This window comes from Mus caroli, unplaced genomic scaffold (genome assembly GCF_978045245.1).
Source record: "Mus caroli unplaced genomic scaffold, Mus_caroli_1 scaffold_2, whole genome shotgun sequence".
Classification (NCBI taxonomy): domain Eukaryota; kingdom Metazoa; phylum Chordata; class Mammalia; order Rodentia; family Muridae; genus Mus; species Mus caroli.
This window is the reverse complement of record NW_028227257.1, coordinates 171,940,800-171,967,169: the sequence shown is the minus strand read 5'-3', so window position 1 is coordinate 171,967,169 and position 26,370 is coordinate 171,940,800. Positions and strand designations below refer to the sequence as shown.

The window sequence follows — 26,370 nt, the reverse complement described above, 5'->3', positions numbered from 1 at the left end:
CTACAGCAAACCAGTAGCCAACATCAAAGTAAATGGTGAGAAGCTTGAAGCAATCCCTCTAAAATCAGGGACTAGACAAGGCTGTCCACTTTCTCCATACCTATTCAACATTGTACTTGAAGTCCTAGCCAGAGCAATTCGACAACAAAAGGAGATCAAAGGGATACAAATTGGAAAAGATGAAGTCAAAATATCACTTTTTGCAGATGATAAGATAGAATATATAAGTGACCCTAAAAATTCCACCAGAGAACTCCTAAGCCTGATAAACAGCTTCGGTGAAGTAGCTGGATATAAAATTAACTCAAACAAATCAATGGCCTTTCTCTACACAAAGAATAAACAGGCTGAGAATGAAATTAGGGAAACAACACCCTTCTCAATAGTCACAAATAATATAAAATATCTTGGCGTGACTCTAACTAAGGAAGTGAAAGATCTGTATAATAAAAACTTCAAGTCTCTGAAGAAAAAAATTATAGAAGATCTCAGAAGATGGAAAGATCTCTCATGCTCATGGATTGGCAGGATCAACATTGTAAAAATGGCTATCTTGCCAAAAGCAATCTACAGATTCAATGCAATCCCCATCAAAATTCCAAATCAATTCTTCATCGAATTAGAAAGTGCAATCTGCAAATTCATCTGGAATAACAAAAAACCTAGGATAGCAAAAACTCTTCTCAAGGATAAAAGAACCTCCGGTGGAATCACCATGCCGGACCTAAAGCTTTACTACAGAGCAATTGTGATAAAAACTGCATGGTACTGGTATAGTGACAGACAAATAGACCAATGGAATAGAATTGAAGACCCAGAAATGAACCCACACACCTACGGTCACTTGATCTTCGACAAGGGAGCTAAAAACATCCAGTGGAAGAAAGATAGCATTTTCAACAAATGGTGCTGGCACAACTGGTTGTTAACATGTAGAAGAATGCGAATCGATCCATTCCTATCTCCTTGTACTAAGGTCAAGTCTAAGTGGATCAAGGAACTTCACATAAAACCAGAGACACTGAAACTTATAGAGGAGAAAGTGGGGAAAAGCCTTGAAGATATGGGCACAGGGGAAAAATTCTTAAATAGAACAGTAATGGCTTGTGCTGTAAGATCGAGAATTGACAAGTGGGACCTCATGAAACTGCAAAGCTTCTGCAAGGCTAAAGACACCATCAATAAGACAAAAAAACCACCAACAGATTGGGAAAGGATCTTTACCCATCCTAAATCAGATAAGGGACTAATATCCAATATATATAAAGAACTCAAGAAGGTGGACTCCAGAAAGTCAAATAACCCCATTAAAAAATGGGGCTCAGAACTGAACAAAGAATTCTCACCTGAGGAATACCGAATGGCAGAGAAGCACCTGAAAAAATGTTCAACATCCTTAATCATCAGGGAAATGCAAATCAAAACAACCCTGAGATTCCACCTCACACCAGTCAGAATGGCTAAGATCAAAAATTCAGGTGACAGCAGATGCTGGCGAGGATGTGGAGAAAGAGGAACACTCCTCCATTGTTGGTGGGATTGCAAGCTTGTACAACCACTCTGGAAATCAGTCTGGCGGTTCCTTAGAAAATTGGACATAGTACTACCGGAGGATCCAGCAATACCTCTTCTAGGCATATATCCAGAAGATGTCCCAACCGGTAAGAAGGACACATGCTCCACTATGTTCATAGCAGCCCTATTTATAATAGCCAGAAGCTGGAAAGAACCCAGATGTCCCTCAACAGAGGAATGGATACAGAAATTATGGTACATTTACACAATGGAGTACTACTCAGCTATTAAAAAGAATGAATTTATGAAATTCCTAGCCAAATGGATGGACCTCGAGGGCATCATCTTGAGTGAAGTAACACAATCACAAAAGAACTCACACAATATGTATTCACTGATAAGTGGATATTAGCCCAAAACTTAGGATACCCAAGATATAAGATACAATTTGCTAAACTCATGAAACTCAAGAAGAATGAAGACCGAAGTGTGGACACTGTGCCCCTTCTTAGAATTGGGAACAAAACACCCAGGGAAGGAGTTACAGAGACAAAGTTCGTAGCTGTGATGAAAGGATGGACCATTTAGAGACTGCCGTATCCAGGGATCCATCCCATAAGCAGCTTCTAAATGCTGACACCATTGCATACACTAGCAAGATTTTGCTGAAAGGACCCAAATATATCTGTCTCTTGTGAGACGATGCTGGGGCCTAGCAAACACAGGAGTGGATGTTCACAGTCAGCTATTGGATGTATCACAGGGCTCCCAATGGAGAAGCTAGGGAAAGTACCCAAGGAGCTAAAGGTATCTGCAACCCTATTGTTGGAACAACATGATGTACTAACCAGAACCCTGGAGCTCTTGTCTCTAGCTGCATATGTATCGAAAGATGGCCTAGTCGGCCATCACTGGAAAGAGAGGCCCATTGGACTTGCAAACTTTATATGCCCTAATATAGGGGAATGCCAGGGCCAAAAGAATGGGAATGGGTGGGTAGGGAAGTGGGGGGCGCTATGGGGGACTTTTGAGATAGCATTGGAAATGTAACTGAGGAAAATATGTAATAAAAATTTAAAAAGTTAAAAAAAAATCTCTGAAAAGACAATAATGTCTTAGTCATTGTTCTATTGCTGTGAAGAGACACCATGGCCATGGCAAGTCTTATAAAAGAAAATATTTGATTGGGATTGGCTTACCGTTCAGAGGTTTAGTCCACTATCATCATGGCAGGAAGCATGGTGGCAGGCAGGCAGACAGGCACGGTGCTGGAGAGAAGCTGATCATCTACATCCTGATCTGTAGGCAGCAGGAAGAGAGATACTGGGCCTAGCTTGAGCTTTTGAAACCTCAAATCCTACCCCCCAGTAACACACTTCCTCCAATAAGGTCACACCTACTCCAATGAGGTCACAGCTCCTGATAGTTTCAAATTATGCCACTCCCTATGAGTTTATGGGGACCATTTTCACTCAAACTACCATAAATATATGTTTAGTATCTTTAATTTTATAATTTGTTAAATATTAAGTCATTCGTTCACCAGTACACCCTTGTCTGTTGCTTCCTGATTGTTACTGGGTAGTAGGATTGGTACTGAAACCCACCTACAGAAAATTTAACATCAGTTAAGGGGAAAGGCATAAAATAAGCTGTCATTACTCTGAAATGTGCTTGATGACAGGAGTGTATTAAGTCAAGGACCAGCTAGAGAGAGGAATGGTGGCCTACTTGGAGCAGTGAGGAAACGTTCATAGTGAAACTTAGCCACCTTTCTGGAAATGACAAATGGCTTCTTGGTGAAAGATGTGGACAAAGTGACACGGAAAAACATTCTAGTTCAGGAGAATCATGTTTGGGGTCTGTGAGATGGCCCAGATAGGCAAAAATTACTATTTGCTACCGAACCCAGTAACTTGAGTTCAATCCACAAGACTCATGGTGGAAAGAGAAAACGTCCACAAAATGTCTTCGGACATCGGCTCGTGTGATAATGTCAAGTGTGAGTTCATATACATACTCATGCACACATAAGCACATGTACAACAATCAAACCTTCATTTAAGAGTTTTGAAAGATGTTGGTTGTGAAGACTCGGTGACCTGACACACTATGGTTGGTAGCAGCATCCAACCTAGTGTTGAGTGAAACACTCATGACCTCTATCCGGCTGTCACATAGTTAGACCATGTTCCAGCAGGGCAGACATTAAGTATAAACCCTGAAGCTGGTCCTAGTAGTCAGTTTCTAAGTCAGGGGCATGTGGGCAAATGGGCTCAAAGGTGACCAGTTTGCACTTTGTCTTCGCCTAGACCAGGGAGGCTCTCGTCACAATTCTCAATGATCTCCGACCCCAGGATCGCTTCAATATCATTGGGTTCTCCAACCGGATTAAAATGTGGAAGGACCACTTACTACCAGTGACTCCTGACAACATTAGGAATGGCAAGATCTACATGTACCATCTGTCACCCACTGGAGGTAAGAATGATTCCTGACAGCCCTTCTATCCAGCTTTGGCATGACCACACACTCATTCTCTGCAAAGAGACAAGACCTTGGGAGTTGGCACTGATACTAGCAGAAGAAGCAATGATAATTTCCCCAGGTGTCTATATGTCTCCGAGTGGGTAAATTCTCATTTCCTAGACCATAAGTTAATCATGACAAGTAACAGTTGGAAAATCCATCCACAATGTGGATCCTGAACAAGGAAGTTGGTTTTGACAAATTGTTCTTGGTTGGGGAATATTTTGAGGCTTTTAAATTTTTTCTTGTATGTGTGTATTACTATAAATTGATACCACCTATGTGGAGGTACCAATGGAAAACAGAAGAGGGCATGCAGTCCCCTGGAGTTGGAGTGGCAGGCAGTTGTGAGTCACCTGACATGAGCCTTGGGAACTGAACTTGGCTCTTCTGGAAGAACAGGAAGTGATCCTAACTGCTGAGCCATCTCTCCCTTGATGGAAACTTGAAGCCAAGTGCATGACCCAGAATTTTGGATGTGCTCAAGCAATGGCAGATGTAACTGCCCTGTATGGTCTTGCCTGAGCTGTAGCAATGGTGAATGAGCATCAGTCTCAGATACTCTGGTCTGTAGCAATGGTGAATGAGCATCAGTCTCAGATGTTCTGGGCTGTAGCAATGGTGAGTGAGCATCAGTCTCAGATGCTCTGGGCTGTGCTATGGATGTGCACTGGGAGGAGGCAAGGGCTGCACTTGAAGTCACTGCATGCATACCTCAAATGCTGCACCTGGTATATGTGCAGACGACTGAGACAGGGGCATGAAGGCAGCAACACAGTTTCTAAAACTAGTGAACAGCCCACTGTGTTGTATGTTGTTCCTTTAAAAGAAAAACATCTGGGGCTGGCGAGATGGCTCAGTGGTTAAGAGCGCCAACTGCTCTTCCAAAGGTCGAGAGTTTAAATCCCAGCAACCACATGGTGGCTCACAACCATCCATAACGAAATCTGATGCCCTATTGTGGAGTGTCTGAAGACAGCTACAGTGTACTTACATATAATAAATAAATTAATTTAAAAAAAAAGAAAAACATCTTAAATGTATTATTACTGGGGAGAGGTGTACATATGACCATGGTGGCCATATAGTAGTCAGAGGGCATCTTTGAAGAGTTAATTCTCTCCTTCAGCCTTTGTGGGTTCTGGAAACTTAATTCAGGTTGTCAGACTCGCATAGCAAATGCCTTGACTTGAAGAGCCTTCGCACCAGTCCCCCGTACCAGACCCTTTCCCAAGGACAGCTACACTGTCTTGTAGAGTTCCCATGTCTTTTAATTCTACTATCACTATCTGGAAATACTGCCACACACGCCCGTCAGCCTTTCCCCATGTGAAGATTGCCATATTCATCATTTCTCATCCAAAACAAAGGCCCGATTTCCCACCTAAACTCCTTGTTTAACTTGTGACACATGGCCAGCACCTTGACTTATGCTGGCATTGTCTACCAGTTACCAGAACTGTTTTATCATTAGGCATTGGAAATAAAAGGTTAGGTTTAATATTATAGTTATTATCTATTAAAATAAAGTGGTTTGTTTCTGTGACCCCCTAAGGCTCAGCAAGCTGCTGGGTGCCTGATGCAGGCTTGGTGACTATCTGCTGATTTAGACGTGTGCGAGTGAATACCACTGTGCTTACTATTAGCATAGTAGTTTAGTGTCTCACAGAGGCAATAAACATCTTAGAAAAGAGCTGAGTTGTAATACGTTCACTTAGAACCCAAACCTAAGAATCGCTATTTGTTTCCGTCCTCCTTCCTTATCTCTCCCCTCCCTCCCTTCCTCTCGTGTTTGTATGTACCACCTGTGTGCAAGTGCCTACGTAGGCCTGAGAAGGGCACTATTCCTCCAGACAGTTAGGAGCTGCCTGATATGGGTGCTAGAATCTGAAGTGTGTCCTCTTCAAGAGTGATAGGAGCTCTTAACCATGAAACTATCTCTTGCTCTTTTTATCCTTGACCCTTCATTGCCTGTCCCTTCCTGGAGAGCATCAGAGGGCTCCACATTCCCTATGAATTGTTCTTTCAAGGTTGGAGCATAGCTTCTGGAGCTTGCTTTCCTGGATTTGAATCTAGCTCCACCCTTTGTTAGCCGTTTGCCTCTTTCCTCATCCATAAAATGAGAGGGTGGATGGTAGCCCGACTGCCACAGTGAGAGAGTTAAACTCTTCCAAGTGTGTTGAAGGGCCAGAGCAGATACGGGCTCTGTTCTCCTTAAGATCAAATGTGCCGTTTATTTTTACCCAATGAAGTTCTCTTTCTGGTACTGGAGCATCCTGTGAGCTTTCTGTGGAGTGGTTGGGCAGCTGTGTAGGACTCTGCTTGTAGAGAGAATCCAGTGCTGATGAGCATACAGGAGACACCCTGCCTCATTACAGCCTTCATTCTGAGGCCTGATGTGCCTTGCGTGTATGTGTGCAAGCATGAAAGCCAAAGTTACGTTTATGCCCTGGCTCTCTTGCCTTTAGGAGAGGAAGAGACTTGGCACTATTAGTGCTGAATAAAGAGAATACAGATGCTTGCTACATGTTCATGGCCACACACGCAAAGCTGAGATGAAATTACACATGATTAAAAAAAAAAAGACAAATCAATGGCTCAAAGAATCTCTGGGTTCTGTTTCGGCTGCATCTTTTGCACCTGTCTGTATGCTGCACTTTAGCGACAACATGTACGGTGTATCTGTCACTAGCACAGGTTATCTACTTTTCTTCTTTTGTTTATTGTTTTTCTCTTTTGAGACAGTCTCGATGTCCAGGGTGACCTCAAACTCTCAATAATCCTCCTGCCTCAGCTTCCTGAATGCTGGGAATATACATATGCATCACTGTGTCCAGCTTCTAGTCTGTTTTAAGGACAGAAAGCAATGAGGGAAATAATTTGGCTCTTTTAAACATGGTACATTTTCCCATTCCAACACACCATACATTTTACTAAAAACAGTATTTAGAATGTAAAAACATTTTGATATATATATATTTTTTTTATCTCATGCCAATTACAAAAAAAAAAAAGCCCAATTAGTTAAAATGAGGGGGTTTGGTATACACATTTTATCTCAAGCCTCTAGAAGGACTCATTGAAAGAAACAGATGTCTGACATTACGGCAAGAACACCATCCTCCTCATGGTGTGTCTGGGGCTGACAAGTTGAATGGAGTTTTTAGGCAATCCAGGAACACTACTACAGCAGGCTCTTACCCCTCAGCCAATCAACTGTCAATTTCTCCACCCACCAGGCAAACAGTTGTTTAGCATCTGCTCAAATCACTGTCTGACCATTTTAATCAGAGATGCTGATGACAAACACCTTTGCAGGGGAGTATAGCAAGGGTGGTGCGTGCATGTGTGTGTGTGTGTGTGTGTGTGTGTGTGTGTGTGTGTGTGTGTGTGTGTGTGTGTGTGCGAGTGCGTGTGAATGAGTAGGTACGTGAAGGTCGGGGAAAGCCTCAGGTGTCATTCCTCTGTGCTTATTATTATTATTAATAATAATTATTATTATTAGTTTAGAGTGTTACTCTGACCTGAAACTCACCAAATAGGATAGGTTGGCTGGCCAGAAAGCTCCAGGCATCTGCCTATGTTTGCCTCCCTGGATTAGGATTGCACACTCAGTGTGTGTGTGTGTGTGTGTGTGTGTGTGTGTGTGTGTGTGTTTATATCTCCCTGGTCACAGGAGAAGGTTTTTACAGTAGGATAATTCCAGATCACTTACAAAATAGTTAGCAAACACTTGTCAGATTTCTAAATAGATCAAAAAGTCATCACCACTATGCCTAAGTCCTACCCAGAGTCTGAATGGCTGAAGGCTAGCTGCAGCCGTGAGTGTGCATTCAGAGGTAGAAGCCATGAATTGTCCTGTGTTAATGTCCTACAGGCACAGACATCAATGGGGCCCTTCAGGCTGCCATCAAACTGCTCAACAACTACGTGGCCCAGAATGACATTGAAGACCGAAGTGTGTCCCTCATCATCTTCCTCACCGATGGGAAACCCACCTTTGGGGAGACCAACACCCTCAAGATTCTCAGCAATACCAAGGAAGCCACCGGAGGTCAGATCTGCATCTTCACCGTTGGCATTGGCGATGATGTGGACTTCAAACTGTTAGAGAAACTCTCGCTGGAGAACTGCGGTCTCACGCGGCGTGTTCATGAGGAGGAGAAGGCGGGAGTACAGCTCATCGGGTCTGTTGTCTGTCTTCTCGTAACCAGGGGTTGACGGTAGACGTAGAAAGAACCCAGAACTAAGGGTGACTTTTTCTGGGCCTTATTCTCTCATCTGCCATACATGAAGACAGTTCATTGCATTGAGGAATATTACCGTGGGGTTTATTCTTATATTTAAAATTATCTCTTTTGTAGCACTGGTAATTGAGCCCAGGGACTTATGTATACAAAACAAATATTCACTCACCAGTGAGCTAGCCCCTCTGTTATTTTAGTTTGAGATGTGGATCTTGCTAAATTCTCCCAAATGGCCTTGAATTTGTTATCCTGCTGTCTCTGACCCTACAGTATTTGGTAATTCTTGCATGTACTGCCATGCCTGGCTCATAACATTTTTTTGAAAGCAGTCAGATTTGAGTTTAATATGTGACTTTAGGTAGGCTTTGAAGGCTGTCTCTGCCTCAGTTTCCTCTTCTGCAAAATGAGGATCATTTATAAATGATGACAGTTTGATGGGCAGACTTGTAGAGCCATGCATTTTCTATATTCATCATCTCCTATGATCTTCACAAATACCTAGAAGATAGTAGATAAAAATAGAAGTTGAGATGCCCCACGGACACATCTAGCTGTAATGGCTCACTAAGTGGTTTATGTGAGTCTTCTTAATGGTCGCTAAAGGTTAGTCTCTGCTCTTGTATTCAGGGACCAAGTGGGGCTCTGTGCCCCACTTCCTTAGGCATTATTCTTATCTGCAGTGTTGAAATTGAGTCGCTGTCATTTCTGATCTCTAGACCCAACAGGAAGAAAAGAAACAGAAGTGAACATGGGCTGTTTTACTCCAAGCACATGTCTTGGAAGATGTACATATGACTCCTAGTTATATTGCAGGCGTGAAACCATGATCTCATGGCATAGCTGTCCACAACAGAGGCTGAGGGTTTTCCTTTGTAGGCAGATGGGCACATGCCCGGTTAGAAAATGTTAGTGAGTCTGAAAGAGATACTCTTACTGTCCCAGGCTTAAGGATGACATTTGAGGAAATGGAGCCATGTGTCCTAGAGCAAGGAAGAGGAGACAGACCCCCATGGCCCTCAGTTTCTAGATCTCTGGAAGGGAGATGTTAATAGTAGCATCGCTCCTTAGCCAGAAGCAGCCATGTAACAGGCCCACAGGAAATGCTAATGGAAGGAAACACTACATCACACAAAAGCACTATCTAAAGTCCAGACTGGCTTTCCCAAGTTTAATGTTGTGCCCCCAAAACTTTCATAAGGTATAGTTCAATTTATACAGCAAATTGTAAATAGCACTTTGAGAAACTTAGGTGTGTTCAACGGAAATTTATCAGTTGTTTTGAGGAATTTTGGGTTGTATCAAATGAAGACTGTTTCAAGAAAGTAAGGGTCGGTTAGGCAGTGGGAAATTTTGATCGATTCTAAGGAGGCTGCCGTCTTCCTTCCTCTGCAGACCTGGAAGACCTCTCAGCTCTGTGTTCACTCATTAGAGGAACTCAGGTCACTGTTGTGCCATCTGCTGTTAAAATACCTAACAATGCAGTGTGGGATGTGATCATGTGCATAGTCAAACCCATACCCTGGGAGAGCCTGGTTTCCCTCAGCCAGACCTTGATTCTCTCTGTCCTGCCTCTGCAGGTTCTACGATGAGATCCGGACCCCGCTTCTTTCTGACATCCGCATAGATTATCCTCCTGATGTAGTAGAGCATGCCACCAAGACCCTGTTCCCCAACTACTTCAATGGCTCTGAAATAGTGATTGCAGGGAAGTTGGTGGACAAGAAGTTTGATCAACTGCATGTGGAGGTTACTGCCAGCAACAGTAAGAAATTTGTCATTCTAAAAAGAGACATCCCCGTGGAGTTCCGGAAGATGGGGAATGATGTCTCAGTCACACCTGGCTCAGCCAGAGATGACGGGAAGGACCTAAACCACATTGAGCGACTTTGGAGCTACCTCACTGTGAAGGAGCTGCTAAGCTCCTGGAGGCAGAGCAACAGTGAGCAAGAGAAAGAGCAGCTGAGGCAGAAGGCCCAGGACTTAGCCTTGAACTACCATTTCCTCACCCCCTTCACCTCCATGAAGCTGAAGAAGCCAGGGCTCCGCACAAACCAGCTGGAGGACACCTACGGCATGTCTGCAGCTACAGGACCTGCGACAGTGGTGCAGAACCTTCGAGAGGCCGGCAAGCAGCCAGGTAGCACAGCCTCAGGGGTGGCCGACGTGTAAGAGCTTATTCCTTGTAAGGCCAAGGGAACCTCAAAGGAAGTCTGGTTTATTCTTTATCATATTGTGTTGTAAACAATGACCCCATATGAAAGGCACAGTCACCAGACGCTACCTCAAACAGCTATACTTGTTTTAAACTGTAGCTCCCAAGAGCGTGGAAAAGAATGGCAAGAGGCTGAGAAATGTTGCCCACTGAAGTCAGCTCATCAGACTGAGGCAGAAAGTCAGTGAGTTTGAGCCCAGCCTGGGCTGTGTAGTAAGATCTTGTCTCAACAAAACAGAAATAAATATTGTTTATACACATTTTAAAAAGCCAACTTGTGCACTCTTGAAAATTCATGATTGACACACCACTCATTTTGATGAGAGTTGACAGAATTCTTAGTGACAGGAAAAAATTTAAACTAAAGCCAAGGGCCACATCATCAATACGACCACCATGTGGCAGGTGGCCTGGTTTTTAATGGGTAACATCTTTATTGTTCTTGTCAAATTTCCATCTCCTAGAAAGGAGCCTGAAGTTTTAGCCAGGCCCTTCTAGAATCACACAAATGCTGGCTAATTTAATTCTCACATTAAACTCTGACAAGCACTTACAAAGGCAGAGGGAACATGAAGTTCGGATCCACAGACCCTCCCAGGCAGCTAGGACAGACTTGGGGACCTCCCCGAGAGTACAGTCACTTGCCTGTAGGTGGGGACAATAGGAACTTCCATGAAGGACTATTGCTAGCAGTGAATACGAAGCCAAGTGCCCTTTAGCATAGAATGAGTGTTCTATTAATACAGCATGCCTCTCCCATCGGGTGTGTAGTCCTGGAAATGTATGGAGGATTTCAGGGTTTTCAGCACAAGCTGTTTCCCGTCTCAGACAGATGAAGCATCTGCTGGCAAAGTCAGTGAGACTCTTGTCCTGGTCTACTTACATGAAATGTTATTACATTGAGTTTACTTATTGTGTGAGTGTGTTCCTGTGGGGAGGGGTAAAGGTATGGCAGGGCAGTGCGCAGGATACAAGTCAGAGGACAATATGAGGGGCTGTTTTCCCCTCCACTGTGTGGGTCTCTGGTATTGAACTCAGATTATCAGGCTTGGTGGCGAGGTGAGTGACTTTGCCTGCCGAGTCATCTCGCTGGCCCTGGATCATTTGGGGGGGGGGAATCTTTTTAGTTCTTGCTTTTGTCTTTGTTTTATTATTTGATACAGGGTTGTACTCTAGAGCCGGGGCTTGCCTGGAATTTATGATCTTTGGCTTTTTAATTCTCATAGTTATTATAAATGTATCCAAAAGCTGCTGTGTATGCTCCCAGTGCCTCTCCAAACGTCTTTAAATGCATCTTTCAACTGTTCTTTTCTGTGTCCTTTTCAGAACCTGATCTCAAAAAACCATATGATCCAAGAATTAAAATCTCTAAAACATCAGGTAAGTAAATGTGTAACTTAGAGTAAGAAATTTTATGAGTTCTCTGAAGCCAGTAAAAAAAAAAAAAAAAAGATGGGAGTTCACAGAACATATCCTCTTTGCCCTGTTTTGTTCAGCAACTCGAGCCCGTGAACGAGAACCATACAAGCCATTGTATATAAACAGCAAAGAGATGACCCAGCCTGGCAGGAGTGCCCGGGGGAAGAGGTGGAAAGTGGAAACTCACACTGCTCTTTACTGTGTTTATAGAGCTGAAGTGTGCTTCAGGTGTCTGCTACCCAAAGTTAAAAACAGCGTTACAAAATAAAGGCTGTCCGGGCAGGATTTTTTTGTTTTGGTTTGGATTTTTGTTTTCTTGTCTTGTTTGTTTGTTTTTGTATCCTTGGCTTTGAGGCACAGACTGAAGATGTAGTCAATTTCCTTTTGGCAGTGTCTTCTAAGAATGTAATATACTAAGAGTCCTGATGGAAGAATATCTGGGCGTTATTCTCCCAGTGTCTGCATCTTCCCTTGTAAGTTTTCCCTTCTGCTGATGAGCCAGACGTGTGTGTTTACACTGCCAGGGACATCCCAGGGATTAGCTGTGGGGTTAGGAGCACAGAGTGTCCCATGCGACCTTGACCCTTGGAGGGAATGTGCTTTCTTAAGTGCTTGGGAGTTGTGGAAGGCAAACAAACCTTTTTCTTGGACGCTGCCTGAGGTGATGACTGCTGGGTTCCTCCACACATTGTTGGAACAAGTGAGTGACTTCCCGTGGGTGAGGATTTATGTTTTCAGTGCAGCAGAGACTTCAGACAACGGTTAGGCAAAGCTGTCACCATACACACGGGTGCCAAAGATGGGTGTTGCTTCTTTCATTAAGACAGACTCCTTGTCATATCATGTCCCCCACCCTCCTCACCACACATTTGTATGTGGGTGGGTGCCCATGTATGTGGTTGTCAGAAGATAGATAGAGATCCACCTGACTCACCGTTGCTGAGATTCAAAAGCGCAGGCTGGCTATCAGACCCGGCTTTTTACATGCTTTTTAGGGGTCTCTCTACTTGGGATGCAACTGCCTATACTGATTGAGCCATCTTTCCAGCCCTCACCTTGTGTTTCTTTATGTTGCCATTCACAGGGGGCTTGAGGCCCTTCACAGCTACAGCTGCTGAATTTACTCAAGGTCTTTTCTGAGAGATAGTATTGGAGTCATATGGAAGACATGGATTTCCTTGCCACGTGAAAAGACTGGACTCCTCCAGACTTACAGTTCCAACACACACACACACACACTGATTCCCCATCTATATATTTACACAGAGCAGAGAGGTTATTCCCAGTCATGTTTTCTGTCTAAGTCAGGAAGAAATGGAATCTCCCGTGTAGTAAGAGAAGACTATGGGTATTGGCTCTCTGAGACTCTGCTGAGGAAAAGGCAGTTCTGCTTATCTTTAGCAGAGGTATAAATGGGGAGAAGAGGCAAAGAACAGGGCTGAGGCTTATAGTCTCATCTGTGTGACCCAAAAGGGTCACTTCCACCATGGCTATTGACTATGACAATAGTCAGCCTTCTAGTGACTTTTATGCTTTACCTGTCACTGACCGAGTGTGGGCTGATCATTAGTGCCAAGGGTTGCAGGCAGCTCACACGGTAATGCTTATGAGGCTGTGGAGTGGGAGTGTCCAACCCTTGACGTTGTGACATGACGTTGCCATCTACAAAATTTACACTCTACAACCTACAAGTAGGTTAAAAAACGGAAAACAAAATTCTGTAATGAGGATGGGGAGATGGCGTAGTAAGAGCTCTTGTTGCATAAGCATGAGGACCTGAGTTCAAATCCCAGCAGTGAGATGCCACGTGCATGCCTGTAAGTCAGTGTCGTGGGGATTGCTGGCTGGCAACCCAGTTCTAGATTTAGTGAATAAGCCAGAGAGTGATAGAAAGGGATACCTCATGCCTTCCTTTGGCATGTGCAAAGGCACAAATGCTTGTGCCACGTGTGAAAATACACACTCCCACACATACACATACAATATGCTCATTCAAAAAAATCCATAAGGATTTAAGTAAGTTCAAATTTTGTGTTGAGCTGGTTCGTAGCTATATCCTCAGGATGAGGGTTGGAGAAAGAGTATTTTCCGTGTGATTGTTACCATAGACAAGGAAAGTTATTCATTTTTTAATAAAGATTTATTTATTCTTATTTTATGAGCTTAAGGGCTCTACCTGCATGTACTCCTGTGTAACAGTTACATGCAGTGCCCAAAGATACCAGAGGAGGCGGTCTGATTCCATGCAACAAGAGTTATGGACGGTTGCGAGCTTCCGTGTAGGTACTAGAAACTGAAGTTAGGTTCTCGAGGGGAGAAAAAAGCCAGTGCCCTTAGCTACTGAGCCATTTTTCCAGCTCAGTGTCTTTGTCCCTTGATTAGATGTTAATGGACAAAGAAATTGGTATGGATGCCCCCATGGGAAGTCAAACTCAGTAGTCATTGGAAATTCATTGAAAATCTCCTTTCTCTTTTTATGTCATCTTACCTCTTACAACCTAGCTGTCTGGAGTGAGATGGCAACACCGTCACATCTGAATTCAGGAGAACAGAAGTCGGTGTGCCCTCACTGTGTGCCGACTGAGTAACCTTGGGCCGTCGTTACTCTTCTGTACCTTCTTCTTATTTAGGATCAAGGACACTGTTCTTGCAGCCTTATGATTATGATTAAACAAATGCTCCATCTGATAACATAAAGTAGTCTTTAGCCAATGAACTTTTTTTCCTTTTCTTTTTCTCTTGCTCCTGATAGTGGATGGTGATCCTCATTTTGTAGTGGATTTCCCCTTAAGCAAACTCACTGTCTGCTTTAACATCGATGGAGAGCCCGGGGACATCCTGCGGCTGGTCTCTGATCACCTGAACTCTGGTAAGTTCTACCTTCCCATGTGGTCTCTAGACAAAGAGGGTGGATGTTTCATGCTCTGTGCTGAAGATGAATGGCCAGTTATAGAAAGGAGGCGTTCTATAAAGGGCCAGTTACAGAAGAGAGACAGTCTAGATGCTCAGTGGGCACCGATGATTGGTAAAGGAACTGTACAAAGTTTCTGGACACATATTCAAGTCCTTTACCTTATACTCCTAGTATGGCCTTAGACGTGCACCATAGCGTCTTTAGTGTCCATCTTGTGAAATGGATGTAGTAATATTCTGCTTGTCTCACAAACTGTTACATAGTAGGAGGCAGGCAGATTTCTGAGTTTGAGGCCAGCCTGGTCTACAAAGTGAGTTCCAGGACAACCAGGGCTACACAGAGAAACCCAGTCTTGAAAAAACAACAACAACAAAGCTTCAACTGAGTCATGGATAGAAACACCCGAGTGTTGTAGAAATGCATCGCATCTTATTATCATTACATCTTCTGATTCAGAAGCTGTGGTGGTAGGAAGGTCATAGTCCTAGAGACCTATATTTTAGACATTAAACACACAGTTCACAAATACACTTGAAAAGGGCTTTACCACCCCCATCCCCACCCTGGATATAAAGAGGGACCAAGTGAAAGAAATTAGCATAGAAAATGCTCTTTGAGTGCAGTGCAGGTAACGTTGCTTAGGGACAATCACATAGCACAGCACTGTGAGGCCAGTTTTAGCATTGCACCTTCTCATAGGGTCAGGGACTAACTGTCTTGGCAAGAAAAGTTGTGACATTTGTGATGTAACTACGTGAATTTTAGTCCCTGATCTCCTTCATCAGATTGTTTTCTTGCAGGCTGCCCTCACTTCACTTTGCTTGCTGTGCTAAAATACCTTGACCAAAAGCAACCTGGGGGGAGAAAGGGCTTCTTTTATCCCATAATTCCAGGTTACACTCCATTATGTGAGGAAGTAAAAGAGACAGGAACTTAAAGAAGCTAGTCATATCATATTCACCGTCAAGAACAGAAAGAAATTTCTCTACTCTCATACAGTTTGGGACACCCTTGCTGCCTAGGGAATGGTGCTGCCCACAGTAAGGCTAGGCCTTCCCACATCAGCTTAATTAAGACATCATCCTGAAGTCATGGCCCCTGGCCAACCCAAAGTAGACAATCCATCCTTGAGACTCTTTTCTCAGTTATTCTAGGTTGTATTAAGTTGACAAGGCTCACCACCACACAGGCCTTTCTAATCTAGAGTTAAATCTCTAATAAATAAATTTCTAATTTGAGGAGCATCTGGCATTGACCCAGCAGCTTACCCCTCCTGCTTCCTGGAGGCGCTCCTTCGTAAGAGCCTGATGAGGTTTGAATGTGTAACTTCCTTCAGAGTTCCTGCTTTGTCTTCAGGTGACAACACCGCTCGGGAAGCTATAGAACGCTTAGCATACAGGGCTTACTTGAAGGAAGTGAATCCTATGATTCTTGAAGGAAGTGAGTCCCCCCCTGGGGGGGAGGGGCACATATGTTTTACCTGGCTCCGTGCTGCAATGCTATCTGCTTCCTGGTTCCCCGCTAAGGCTGCCTGTCACACATCTCTACTACCAAAGAGAGAGCTGTCTCCTCCCTGCCTTCTTCACCTAATAAACTGAAATCCCTCTGAAGCCATGAACCAAAATCAACCTTCCCTCTCTTATTTCTGTTAAGCATTTGTCATAACAAGAACAATTACCACCACAAGGCTCTTCTGTGGTTTCTCTATTGACGAGTCTAAACCAAGAAATCAGCTTGCAGGTGTTAGAGCTTTGAGGCCCAGGAGCAGGGTGTCTTTTCAGGCTGGGATTTCTCCTCTCTTCACACCTTTGCTGCATCAAAGAGACTTTTCTCTTAAGGCATCTAAGAAATTTCCAAGACTTGCTGAAGGTTATCCTAAAGCAAAGAAAACAGGAATTGTAGCAGCCTTTTATTAGTGAAAGTTACCTCTTTTCCTTGAAAGCAAAACATAGAGCATAAATCACCGAATTCATCCCCAGATTTTTCACATGCAATGGCATCTGCTTATTGTTCAATGGCACACCACTGAACTCTGGGATCTAGCCCCCAGATCCCATGGATGTCTGGAAAGTTGCAGCTGTGCTTATAATGAAATAAATAGAGAAGGAGTTGCATTCAATGGCACGCGATGGCTTTCACATAAGCCTCTTTCTCTGATATATCCCCAAGTTTCCTTAGGTTTCAAACTTCTAGTTTTATAAGACAAGGAACTTCAGATTAATATCTTAACTGATTTATCCAAGAGTAAACACATATTAGATAGAAGTGACTGGCCTTCTAAATTAAAAGCCATTTGAAATTTGGATTCTGCTCAGTGACATCAAAGAATCTCTAAATTATAATTATTGCTAGCTTGTAGACCCAATCAATGCCTATTGTGTAGACACAATGCCATACAACAGATACCCGAGTGACACAGTAATGAAGGTACATGAAGATATTAACCACTTTCTATGGCAGCTTGACCCAAACCTATTCCTTATTCCTGTATTTGAACATGGAGGGAATCTCATTCTTGGCTCCATGCATTCACTTGCTCAGTCAGCAACCACTAAGTGGCCCATAGGTAGAGTCCAGACCACAGTCTTGGTGGTAGATACAAAGATAACAAAGGTGGAAGGAAATTCAGTAGACACTATCTATGGTTTTCTGTAAAAGTTATAAAATGTGTGACATCAAAAACTTAAGGGAGAAATTTTTAGTTTGGCCTCCAGTTTCAGAGTTCACAATCCTTGGCTCCATCAATTCTGGGCCCATGGCGAGGCAAAGCATCACAGTGGTAGAGTATGGGACAGATAGGGATCTCCTCATGGGTGATAGGTGATAGGTTATTTCTTTGACACAGGTGAAACGAGTCAATTTAAGCCAGATTAGACTGTATTAAAGGCAGGTTTCTTGGGAAGCTGCTCTCGGCTGGGCAAGTTCACTGCCCCCAGGAACCAAGGCCAGGAAAGTCACCGTGAGGAAAGGAGAGGGGAGGGGAGGGGAGGGAGAGAGAAAGAGAGAAAGGGTGCACAGAGAGAAGAGAGAAAGAGAAAGCAACAATAATATCTGGATTATATAGGGAGGAGCATCTCGGGAAGGGGCAGCCCAGCCCGTGGGCTAGGAAATTCAGGGTTGGGGACAATGTATGCCAAGCAGGAACTGAGGGATTCTGGGAGAACCTGGAGGCCAGGTCTGCTTTGCTGTGTAAAATATGCACCTCAGTCCCTTGTCCCCAAGTCTGAAACCAAATCAATATCAGAGAAACAGGATGGCTGCCGCAAGCTATCCCAAGTGGTCATCTTCCAAGTGACCTGCTCCACCCAGCCTCCTACTTTCCAAAACCTCTTACAACAGAACCCCCACCTGAAAAAAAGATTAGCCTTTTTTTCACGTGCCTTTTGGAGAGGCAGTTCATGCCCAAACCATAACAGATGCCTTCAGCCGGAAAATAGACATGAGTTTTCTAACCACTGTTTTCCTGGCCTCTGAGGTGTGACTGTGAATGGAGAGCTTATTGGGGCCCCCGCACCTCCGAATGGTCACAAGAAACAGCGCACCTACTTCCGCACCATCACCATCCTCATCAACCGACCAGAAAGATCTTACCTCGAGATCACACCAAACAGGGTCATCCTGGACGGTGGGGACAGGCTGGTACTCCCCTGCAACCAGAGCGTGGTAGTAGGGAGTCGAGGATTGGAGGTGTCAGTGTCTGCCAATGCCAACATCACCGTCAGCATCCAGGGCAACATTGCCTTTGTCATCCTCATTCACCTCTACAAAAACCCAGCACCCTTCCAGAGAAACCACCTGGGCTTCTACATCGCCAACAGCAAAGGTCTCTCCGACAACTGCCACGGACTACTAGGTAGGTGGCTTCATACTCTGTCTGTGACCAGAGGGTAGAATTGGGTTTCCTAAAAGGAAGCTCCTCTGGCCACTATCATGAGCGTGACAGGAATTTACAGTGAGGGCGTGGCCGTTCTATGTTAAGTTATCCCTCAGCATCAGCCAGAGCCATGGTTTCAGGATCTTTCACAACTACTAGAAAGAATCCAAGGATGCTCAAAGATTGTAATAAAAGGTGCAAATTTTATATAAAACCTACTCACAATCTCCCCTGTTCTAAATAACTTCAAAGCAATGTCAGTGCTACGAAGTTAGTTGTGATACTGCACTGTTCACAGAATGATGGAGAACAAAAAGAAAGTCTACTTGTTCACTATCAGTGTACGTTTCCCCCATGTGTTTTCAATCCACGGTTGACATGGATGCTGGATCTTCACATGCAGAAAGCCCAACTTCATATGTGAGGGGTTTTTATGGACCACTGGACCTAAGCTGGACTCACTATGGGGACATTCACTCATTCGTTGCCCAGTCTGTGATGGAGTTCATGCAACAGACTATGTAGGGAGGAGAGAGATGAGGCTCTCCTCATCATGGTCCGCCTCTCCTGGAAACTGCCCAGTGGCTAATGCTGAGACAGCAAATGGAGTTCATTAGCATAATGTCCTGCTAAGATGGGAAGGCAACATAGCAGGTAAGTAGGACATAGAGCCAGGCCTCGCCTCTGTTCTCCTGGGTAAGAGATCCTTCCTTATTAAGAATTCCCACGCCTTTGATCCCAGCACTTGGGAGGCAGAGGCAGGCGGATTTCTGAGTTCGAGGCCAGCCTGGTCTACAGAGTGAGTTCCAGGACAGCCAGGGCTACAGAGAAACCCTGTCTCGAAAAACCAAAAAAAAAAAAAAAAAAAAAAAAAAAAGAATTAAAGAATTGTATTATGTAGCAATAGGGCAGGAGAAGCAGTCAGCTCAGCTCAGCAGCACACTCAGCCTTGGATATCATTAGCAATTAGATTGCTTTTCTGTATGTGTATGTGTGTTCATGTATGTGTGGGGTACATATGTATGTTGGGGAAGGGGGATCAGAGAATAAGCCTGAGTATTGTCCTTAAATGCTTCCACTGGGTTTTTGAGGCACCTCCGCAGCCCTGAAAATTGTATTCTTGTTTCAGGCGTAGGTCTCATGCACTAGTTCTCACTAGACTTCCCAGAATTCAAAGAGACGAGGCGCAGTCATCCAAAGGGCTGGTTTCTTGCCATTCTGAAAGAAGAGGGAGATCCAGGGCAGCCCAGCACTGAGCACGAGAGGTGGATGCCTTTCCTAGGGAGTCATCTGAATTGGTGGAAGAAGCAGGCAGACTCTGCTGGCTGGCCTTCTCCAACGTGCAATCTCATGTGGGCCCTTGGCCCAAAAATAAAGACTGAGTCACTTTCAGAGCTCTGTTTAGAAGGCAGGATTTCCTGCCACTTGGGCTTGTGTCTTTGTGTTTCCTTGTGTCTGGATGCCAAGCATAAGCTCCATCCCACAGACGCAGATCCAGACCCCTTGGCCTGTGCAATGCCCTCGCTTGACCTGGGCAATCCGAGGCTGAGTGTCAGGGGTGAGCTGAGCTGATTGTTTCTGCTGCCTTATCCCTACTTACAAGGAGTGTGTAGGATGAGGAGGCTCTCTTACTAAGGAGAGCAGAGGCCTGGCTCTATGTCCTACTTACCAGCTACTATGCTGCCTCCCCAACTCAGCAGGACATTATGCTAACCAACTCCATTTGCTGTCTCAGCATTAGCCACTAGGCAGTTTCCAGGAGAGGCAGACCACGATGAGGAGAATCTCATTATTTGCATCCTCACATAGTCCTGTGCATGGACTCCCACAGCCTGGGCAATGAATGAATGCATGCCTCCAGGGAGGGTCCAGCCTAGGACCAGTGGTCCGTGACAAACCCTCCTGCCCCTGACACCACCACCATTAGATTGAAGCTGCTCTCTGCGTTCAACTTATATCAGTTTTCTCCCCTCTCAGGTCAGTTCCTGAACCAGGATGCCAAACTTGTAGGAGCTCCTGAGGAATACGGCAAGAATCTTAGTAACCAGCCATTTCCTCCGGCAGAAGGGATGCCTGAGGCTATCCTGAAGGTGAAAGGGCGCCAAGTTCCAGTGGTCTGGAAACAAAGGAAGATTTACAACGGACAAGCACAGGTAGACTGCTGGTTTGACAAAAACAATGCTGCCAAGCTGATAGACGGTGTCTATAAGGACTACCTGGCATCTCATCCATTTGACACAGAGAGTGCACTGGGCCTGAGCACGTCCAGGAAACCTGAGACCGGCAGGCCCCATGAGGAGAGTGTCTAAAAGGGAAGGGATATCGGGTCTACTCTGGACGCAGCTCTCGTTATGTGTGGCTATGCGCTGTACTGTGTAGCCCGCCCCCTGGTGAGCTGGAGGTCCAATGTCTCTTAGAGCAATGAGTCAGGGCAGGAAGCTGAAATGCAAATACTTCCCCTCCTGCCTTCCTCATCTAGACTAGATAAAAAAACGGTAGCACCAAGAGGAGTAATTAAGTAGAATCGTGTAGCACCTGGCTTATCCCTCTGATTCTACCATCACGGAATGCCTTATGAGGAAGAGGGGTTGCCATGACATTTGTTTTCTGTGTAACTGTGTCTGAGTTTGGCCGCTCTGCTTTTTGCCCTATATCAATGCTTAGGAAGGAAAATCTCTTTTCAGCTGCCTTCTCCAGATGGTGCTCCCAACCTCTCCTTCTGAGGTCATTTACATTGAGGCCAGGCTACCAATTATCCACACAAATAGTTTGTACATTGGATCTCTAAACAACTGGGTATTTTCTTAGCAGAAGATATTTTTTCCTACTGTGGAAACTTGCCCAGTCAATATCCCAGATACTGATCTTGTCCTGATTGCCTTTGCAGGTCACTTGGCCTTGCTGGTGGGTGTTTTCCAATTTATTCCAATAAACCAAGTGATTTTAATAAATAGGGAAACTCCCCACGGACGTCTTTTACTGGCTTGCCTTGGTGCCGGAGAGCCAGCTAGTTGAAAAATAAACCTTCTACTCAGAGCAGTTTAGTTTTTCTGTAATTCCAGAAAATTTTGTTTTTGCCTTTGGAGGCCCAGGAACTAATAAATCAGATGAGAACAGTGCATGACAGACAGATGCAGCCTAGAGTGAGCGGCTCAGGCTACGGGTGGGAAGAATCAACTGTACATTCTCAGAGGGAAGTGGACCCAGGCCTGCACACAGGACTGCTGCACCATGGGCTAGCAGTGGTTAGCTGAAGAAGACAGGACCCATCCAGGATGGGGGGAGGGATCATGAGGCCCTGCTCCTGCCTAAGAAGCTATGGGCAGTTAACAGTTGCTGGGGAAGGGGCTGGTCATATCCCTCAGTTGCAAAGCCACTGCTAGGTTGCCCTTGCTCAAAGAAATAACCCCCAATTTATAGCAAGCAATTCTAATTGAATGCAATGAGTCACATACTTATAAAAAAAAACACGGAGATAGGGCCTGTGGAGTGGGGACTTTTGGGGACAAAGGAAACCATAAAAGAATATCATGGGAAATGGAAGGGGTGCGATCCAATACATTAGAGATATGCATGAGTTTGTGAATGAATAAACCAAGGGAAAGAAACTCTAAGGAGAGATTCCCACATCTCCAATGAGCACGAGCTAGGAGACTGGCGTGAGTTTTAGTTCTGGTACTTAGTTGTGAATCTACTAAGGTGAGGTTGCAATCCGAGGGGGCTTCTAAGATGTAACAAGTGTAATCTTATTGTGACTCTCCTCCATCTAGCCTAGCCATCCTATTCAAGAGCAAGGGTGATAGATGCAGGAGAACACGGAGCTCCATTCTTACACCCTGTGTTCTCCGCTGTGCTGGGGCTGGTGTGGGAGTGGCCTGCTGGGAAACAGGTGAACAGGGACTGATGGGATTGAACAGAGAAAGGGAAACCCATGCATGGGGGGAGCAAGAGTATTTTGATGTGGACCACCAGAGTGAAGGCCTCTACGTGTCCCCACATAAGATTTCTCCCATCAGGCACCACGCCATGATATTCTCTACAGTGAGACAGGAAGGCCACTTAGCACTTGGAGAGAAAGCAGCATCAAGAAAATTGTTTTACTTCCTGTGGGAAGTGTTTGAGCAGCACAATGACATCTACATGTTCCTGTCTGACCCAGCAGCCTCAAGAGCCAGTTGGGGCTGAGTGAGTCTCTTTCTCTCTGTTCCATGAACCCACCAGGCCACAGCCGGTCAGATGTGCTATTTATCTGACTCCCCGTGTTCCCAGACTCATCTGTCCATTCTCAGGCCAGGAGTGCAAAGATGAGCAACCCTTATGGCTGCCAGATGTTTCCATCTTTTCAGGCTTAGAAAAAGGAGGACTTCAGCCAGGCCTAACCAGGGCTGGCCCCAGGGCGTGTCCCTGGGACCTTGCTATTACATAAATCCCAACTGGAGAGACAGCTCTGGAGCCAGGTGGCTGGCTCCCCTGGGTTGCACTCAGAGCAATGATAGGTTGATACGAGTGTGTTGTTCTAGGCAAGAACAGATTCTGCTTGCTGTTGTCCAGGAGCAGAAGCACGTGGGAGATTCCAGCAAGATGCCCATCCCTCACTGTTTTGTCAGCAATCAAATCAACCTAAAAGTTTGAGAGATTTTACCTAGAAAACCCTTTCTTTTGTCTTTAGACAAATATTCTACAAATGTAGCTCGCTCTCTCTTTCTCGCTCTCTCTCTTTCTATTTCTCTATCTCTCTATCTCTTTATCTCTCTTTTTCTGAAAGCCATTTACTATCTATCAATCTAAATTATCTCATATAGCTGGAAAATCCTATTTGAGGACTCCCAACCAAACACCAACAGAAACGTTTTCATTTGACTGGGTACAAGCGTTGTAGATAGAAAATTCCAATACCTGCAAAGAAGAGGACTGTCATTTCAAATGGGGAAACAGAGGCAGCTGAGCCGCTTTCCCCAAGTCACACGTAGGACTTAGAGCAGGGGTACAGTTGAACCTGAAGGATTCACATGTTAGACCTGGCATTCTTCTGTCACCTGATGAAGCATTTCTTTTCCTCGAGCGTTTAGTAAAAGATGGGGTGTGAGGTCACCAAATAAACAATTGGCTGGGCCGGAGACAAATGTGGACGTTAAATGGGATAAATCAAGTTATTATTGCAGTACTTAATTATGAAGAGTTGGTGAACTGAGTTGTTGAGCAGTATTGTGGCTTTGGCTTCCAGTACCACCCCACCCCACCCCACCCCCCCAATGAAGAAAGGAATAGAAATGGGTCATTTTAAAGAGACTTCTCACTAAAGTTTCATATACAGTGATCTCACTACCTCCTAACCATCCATCCATGTGTTGCTGTATCTTCTCCCATTCCACCTTTCCATGATCTACCACTTCTAGCTGGAGGCTGGGGTTGTTTGGCAAGATGAAGTATAGAGATATCACTTCTGGGCCCCAAAGTCACCCTGAGGATGTGGAAAGCTGGAAACCGGAGACTGCAGCCAATGGTTTTTTTTTTTTTTTAAATCAGGAGTCACAGTCAATATTTACCTGACCTTCAGGAGGCAGAGACAGGCAGATCTCTGATTCTGAGGCCAACCTAGTCTACATAGTGAGTTCCAGGACAGCTAGGGATACGTAGGGAGAACTATGCTGAGACCCTATTTCTGAAAATCCAAAGTGTGTGTGTTTGTGTGTGTGTGTGTCTGTCTGTCTGTCTGTTCTTCTGTCTGTCTTTGTGTGTGTTATAACCCACTGTATGTTCTCACAGACAAATTAAGAACAGGGTTCTTTGAATAAATAAATGCTGTGAACTAAAAGCATCCTTTCAAAACACACATCCTTAAGTCTAAATCTGCTCTGTGATGGTCCCTCCAAGTGGAGTATTTCAGAAGGGGTCAAGTCCTAAGAACAGAGCTCTTACACATTGGTTTAGAGTGTTCATGAGATGAAATTTACATGGGAGAATCTGATGGGAGGGAGCATGGAAATGCTTTAGATAGAGAATTCATGTACGAAATTTTCAAAAAATGTTTAGTTAATAATAGTCAGGGGGGTTGGTTGGTAAAGCATTCTCTTGCAAGCACAAGAAACTGAGTTGAGACACCAGAATTCAAAAAAGTCAGGTGTGGGTGATGCTCTTTCCATTTCCAGTACTGAGGAGGCTGAGGCAGGCTGATCCCTGGCGCTTGCTGGCCAGTCAGTTTAGTGTCCTTGGTGAATCTCAGGCCAGTGAAAGAATATCTTCAAAAACAAAAAGAGGATGTCATCTGAAGAATGGAAACCAAGGTTATCTTCTGGCTTCCACATGTGCATGAACACGTGGATATATATGTGTACCTACACGTATGAACACACACACAAACACACAAAAGATAAAAGAGACACAAAACTGCCCCTCTTTATCATGTAAGAGCATAAAACAAAGGTGGCTGTGTAGAAGCCAGGAGCCACACATCAGATCTGCCTTGATCCAGATCTTCTCAATCTCCGAAACTGTAAGTAATAAGTGCATTTTGGCTAAACTGCCCAGTTTAAAATATTCTTCATATAGCAACCCAGCCTTGCTGAGATAAAGAGAGTCTCCACAGCATGAGTTTCCACCTTTATTCGGGCTACCCAGAATATACAAAAGCAATGCTGTTGTAAGATCTGAAAGAGTCCTACAAGCCTAAGGACGTGGTCCAGCTAAAATAAACAGCAAATACAATAACACAGCTAACCAAATACTTAGAGATGCAATGTTAAATATTTATTTTAGCCTGTTTCAAATAAATAGGTACAGATTGTTCACGTCCCAAGAGACTCTGTTTCTTAAAGTTTGTAAAAAAAAAATGATGTCTAAAAACAAACAGTACAGTGTGTTTATTTTTTAGGGGAAACTGAAATCAGGGCTACTGAGAATAAAACTTGATCATTTTAACCGCAATGCTTGTTTGTAGAAATTTCTGCATTTCCGTCCTGAACATAAGTATTCTTGACTCAGTGATGTCTATCACTGGTGGTTACGATAGTAGTCCTGTAAGGTTATAACAGAATTGAAGATTCTCTTGCCCAGTATTGCTACTCTATATTTAATGTCTAGATCTATTCACATGCATAAATATTTACCATTGTGTTATAGCTGTTTAAAGATTCGTAGTCACACTAAATATGTTTATATTCTAGAAGCAATGCAATATGCTATGTAGCATTGTTGTATAATAAAGTATACCATCTAGATTTTTGTCTATATTCTATGATGTTGGCACAAGAGGGGGGTCACCCTCCAATACATTTCTCAGAATGCATCTCAACTTAAGGGTTATGTAATTGTATACAATAAGTCAGTAAAGTGGAAACATTGAAGGGTAACGTGGAGAACAGAATATTTATAGGAGCTATCCCTATGCCCTTATTATATTGTTATTCATGCACATGTCTCTCTCTGTGCACATGCACACTAGTTATGCACAGATGCTAACAGAGGCCAGGAGACAGCATTGGATCCTATGGAGCTGGAGTCCAGAAAGCTGTGAGCAGACCCATGTGGGTGCTGGGAACTTAATCTGAGTCCTCTGGAAGCGCAACAAGTGCTCTTAGCTGCTGAGTCACTTCTCCTATCCTCTCTGTGTCCCTACACATCTGTCACCTACAGGAGAGGGTCCAGATCCTCTTGGCATTGT

The 26,370-nt window shown here is 44.3% G+C and overlaps 1 protein-coding gene across 1 annotated transcript in view; it reads left to right on the top strand.

The window, feature by feature from the left end:
- Itih5 (inter-alpha-trypsin inhibitor heavy chain 5) overlaps positions 1–25,927 on the top strand; it is a 100,660-nt gene extending 74,733 nt beyond the window's left edge. The window contains exons 8-14 of the mRNA XM_021156172.3: positions 3,828–3,996; positions 7,922–8,231; positions 9,869–10,428; positions 11,830–11,883; positions 14,675–14,791; positions 18,312–18,689; positions 20,688–25,927. Of these exons, the coding sequence (XP_021011831.1) occupies positions 3,828–3,996; positions 7,922–8,231; positions 9,869–10,428; positions 11,830–11,883; positions 14,675–14,791; positions 18,312–18,689; positions 20,688–21,019 (1,920 nt within the window). The 3' untranslated portion in view covers positions 21,020–25,927. The remainder of the gene's footprint in view (positions 1–3,827; positions 3,997–7,921; positions 8,232–9,868; positions 10,429–11,829; positions 11,884–14,674; positions 14,792–18,311; positions 18,690–20,687) is intronic.
- Positions 25,928–26,370: the final 443 nt, after the last annotated feature.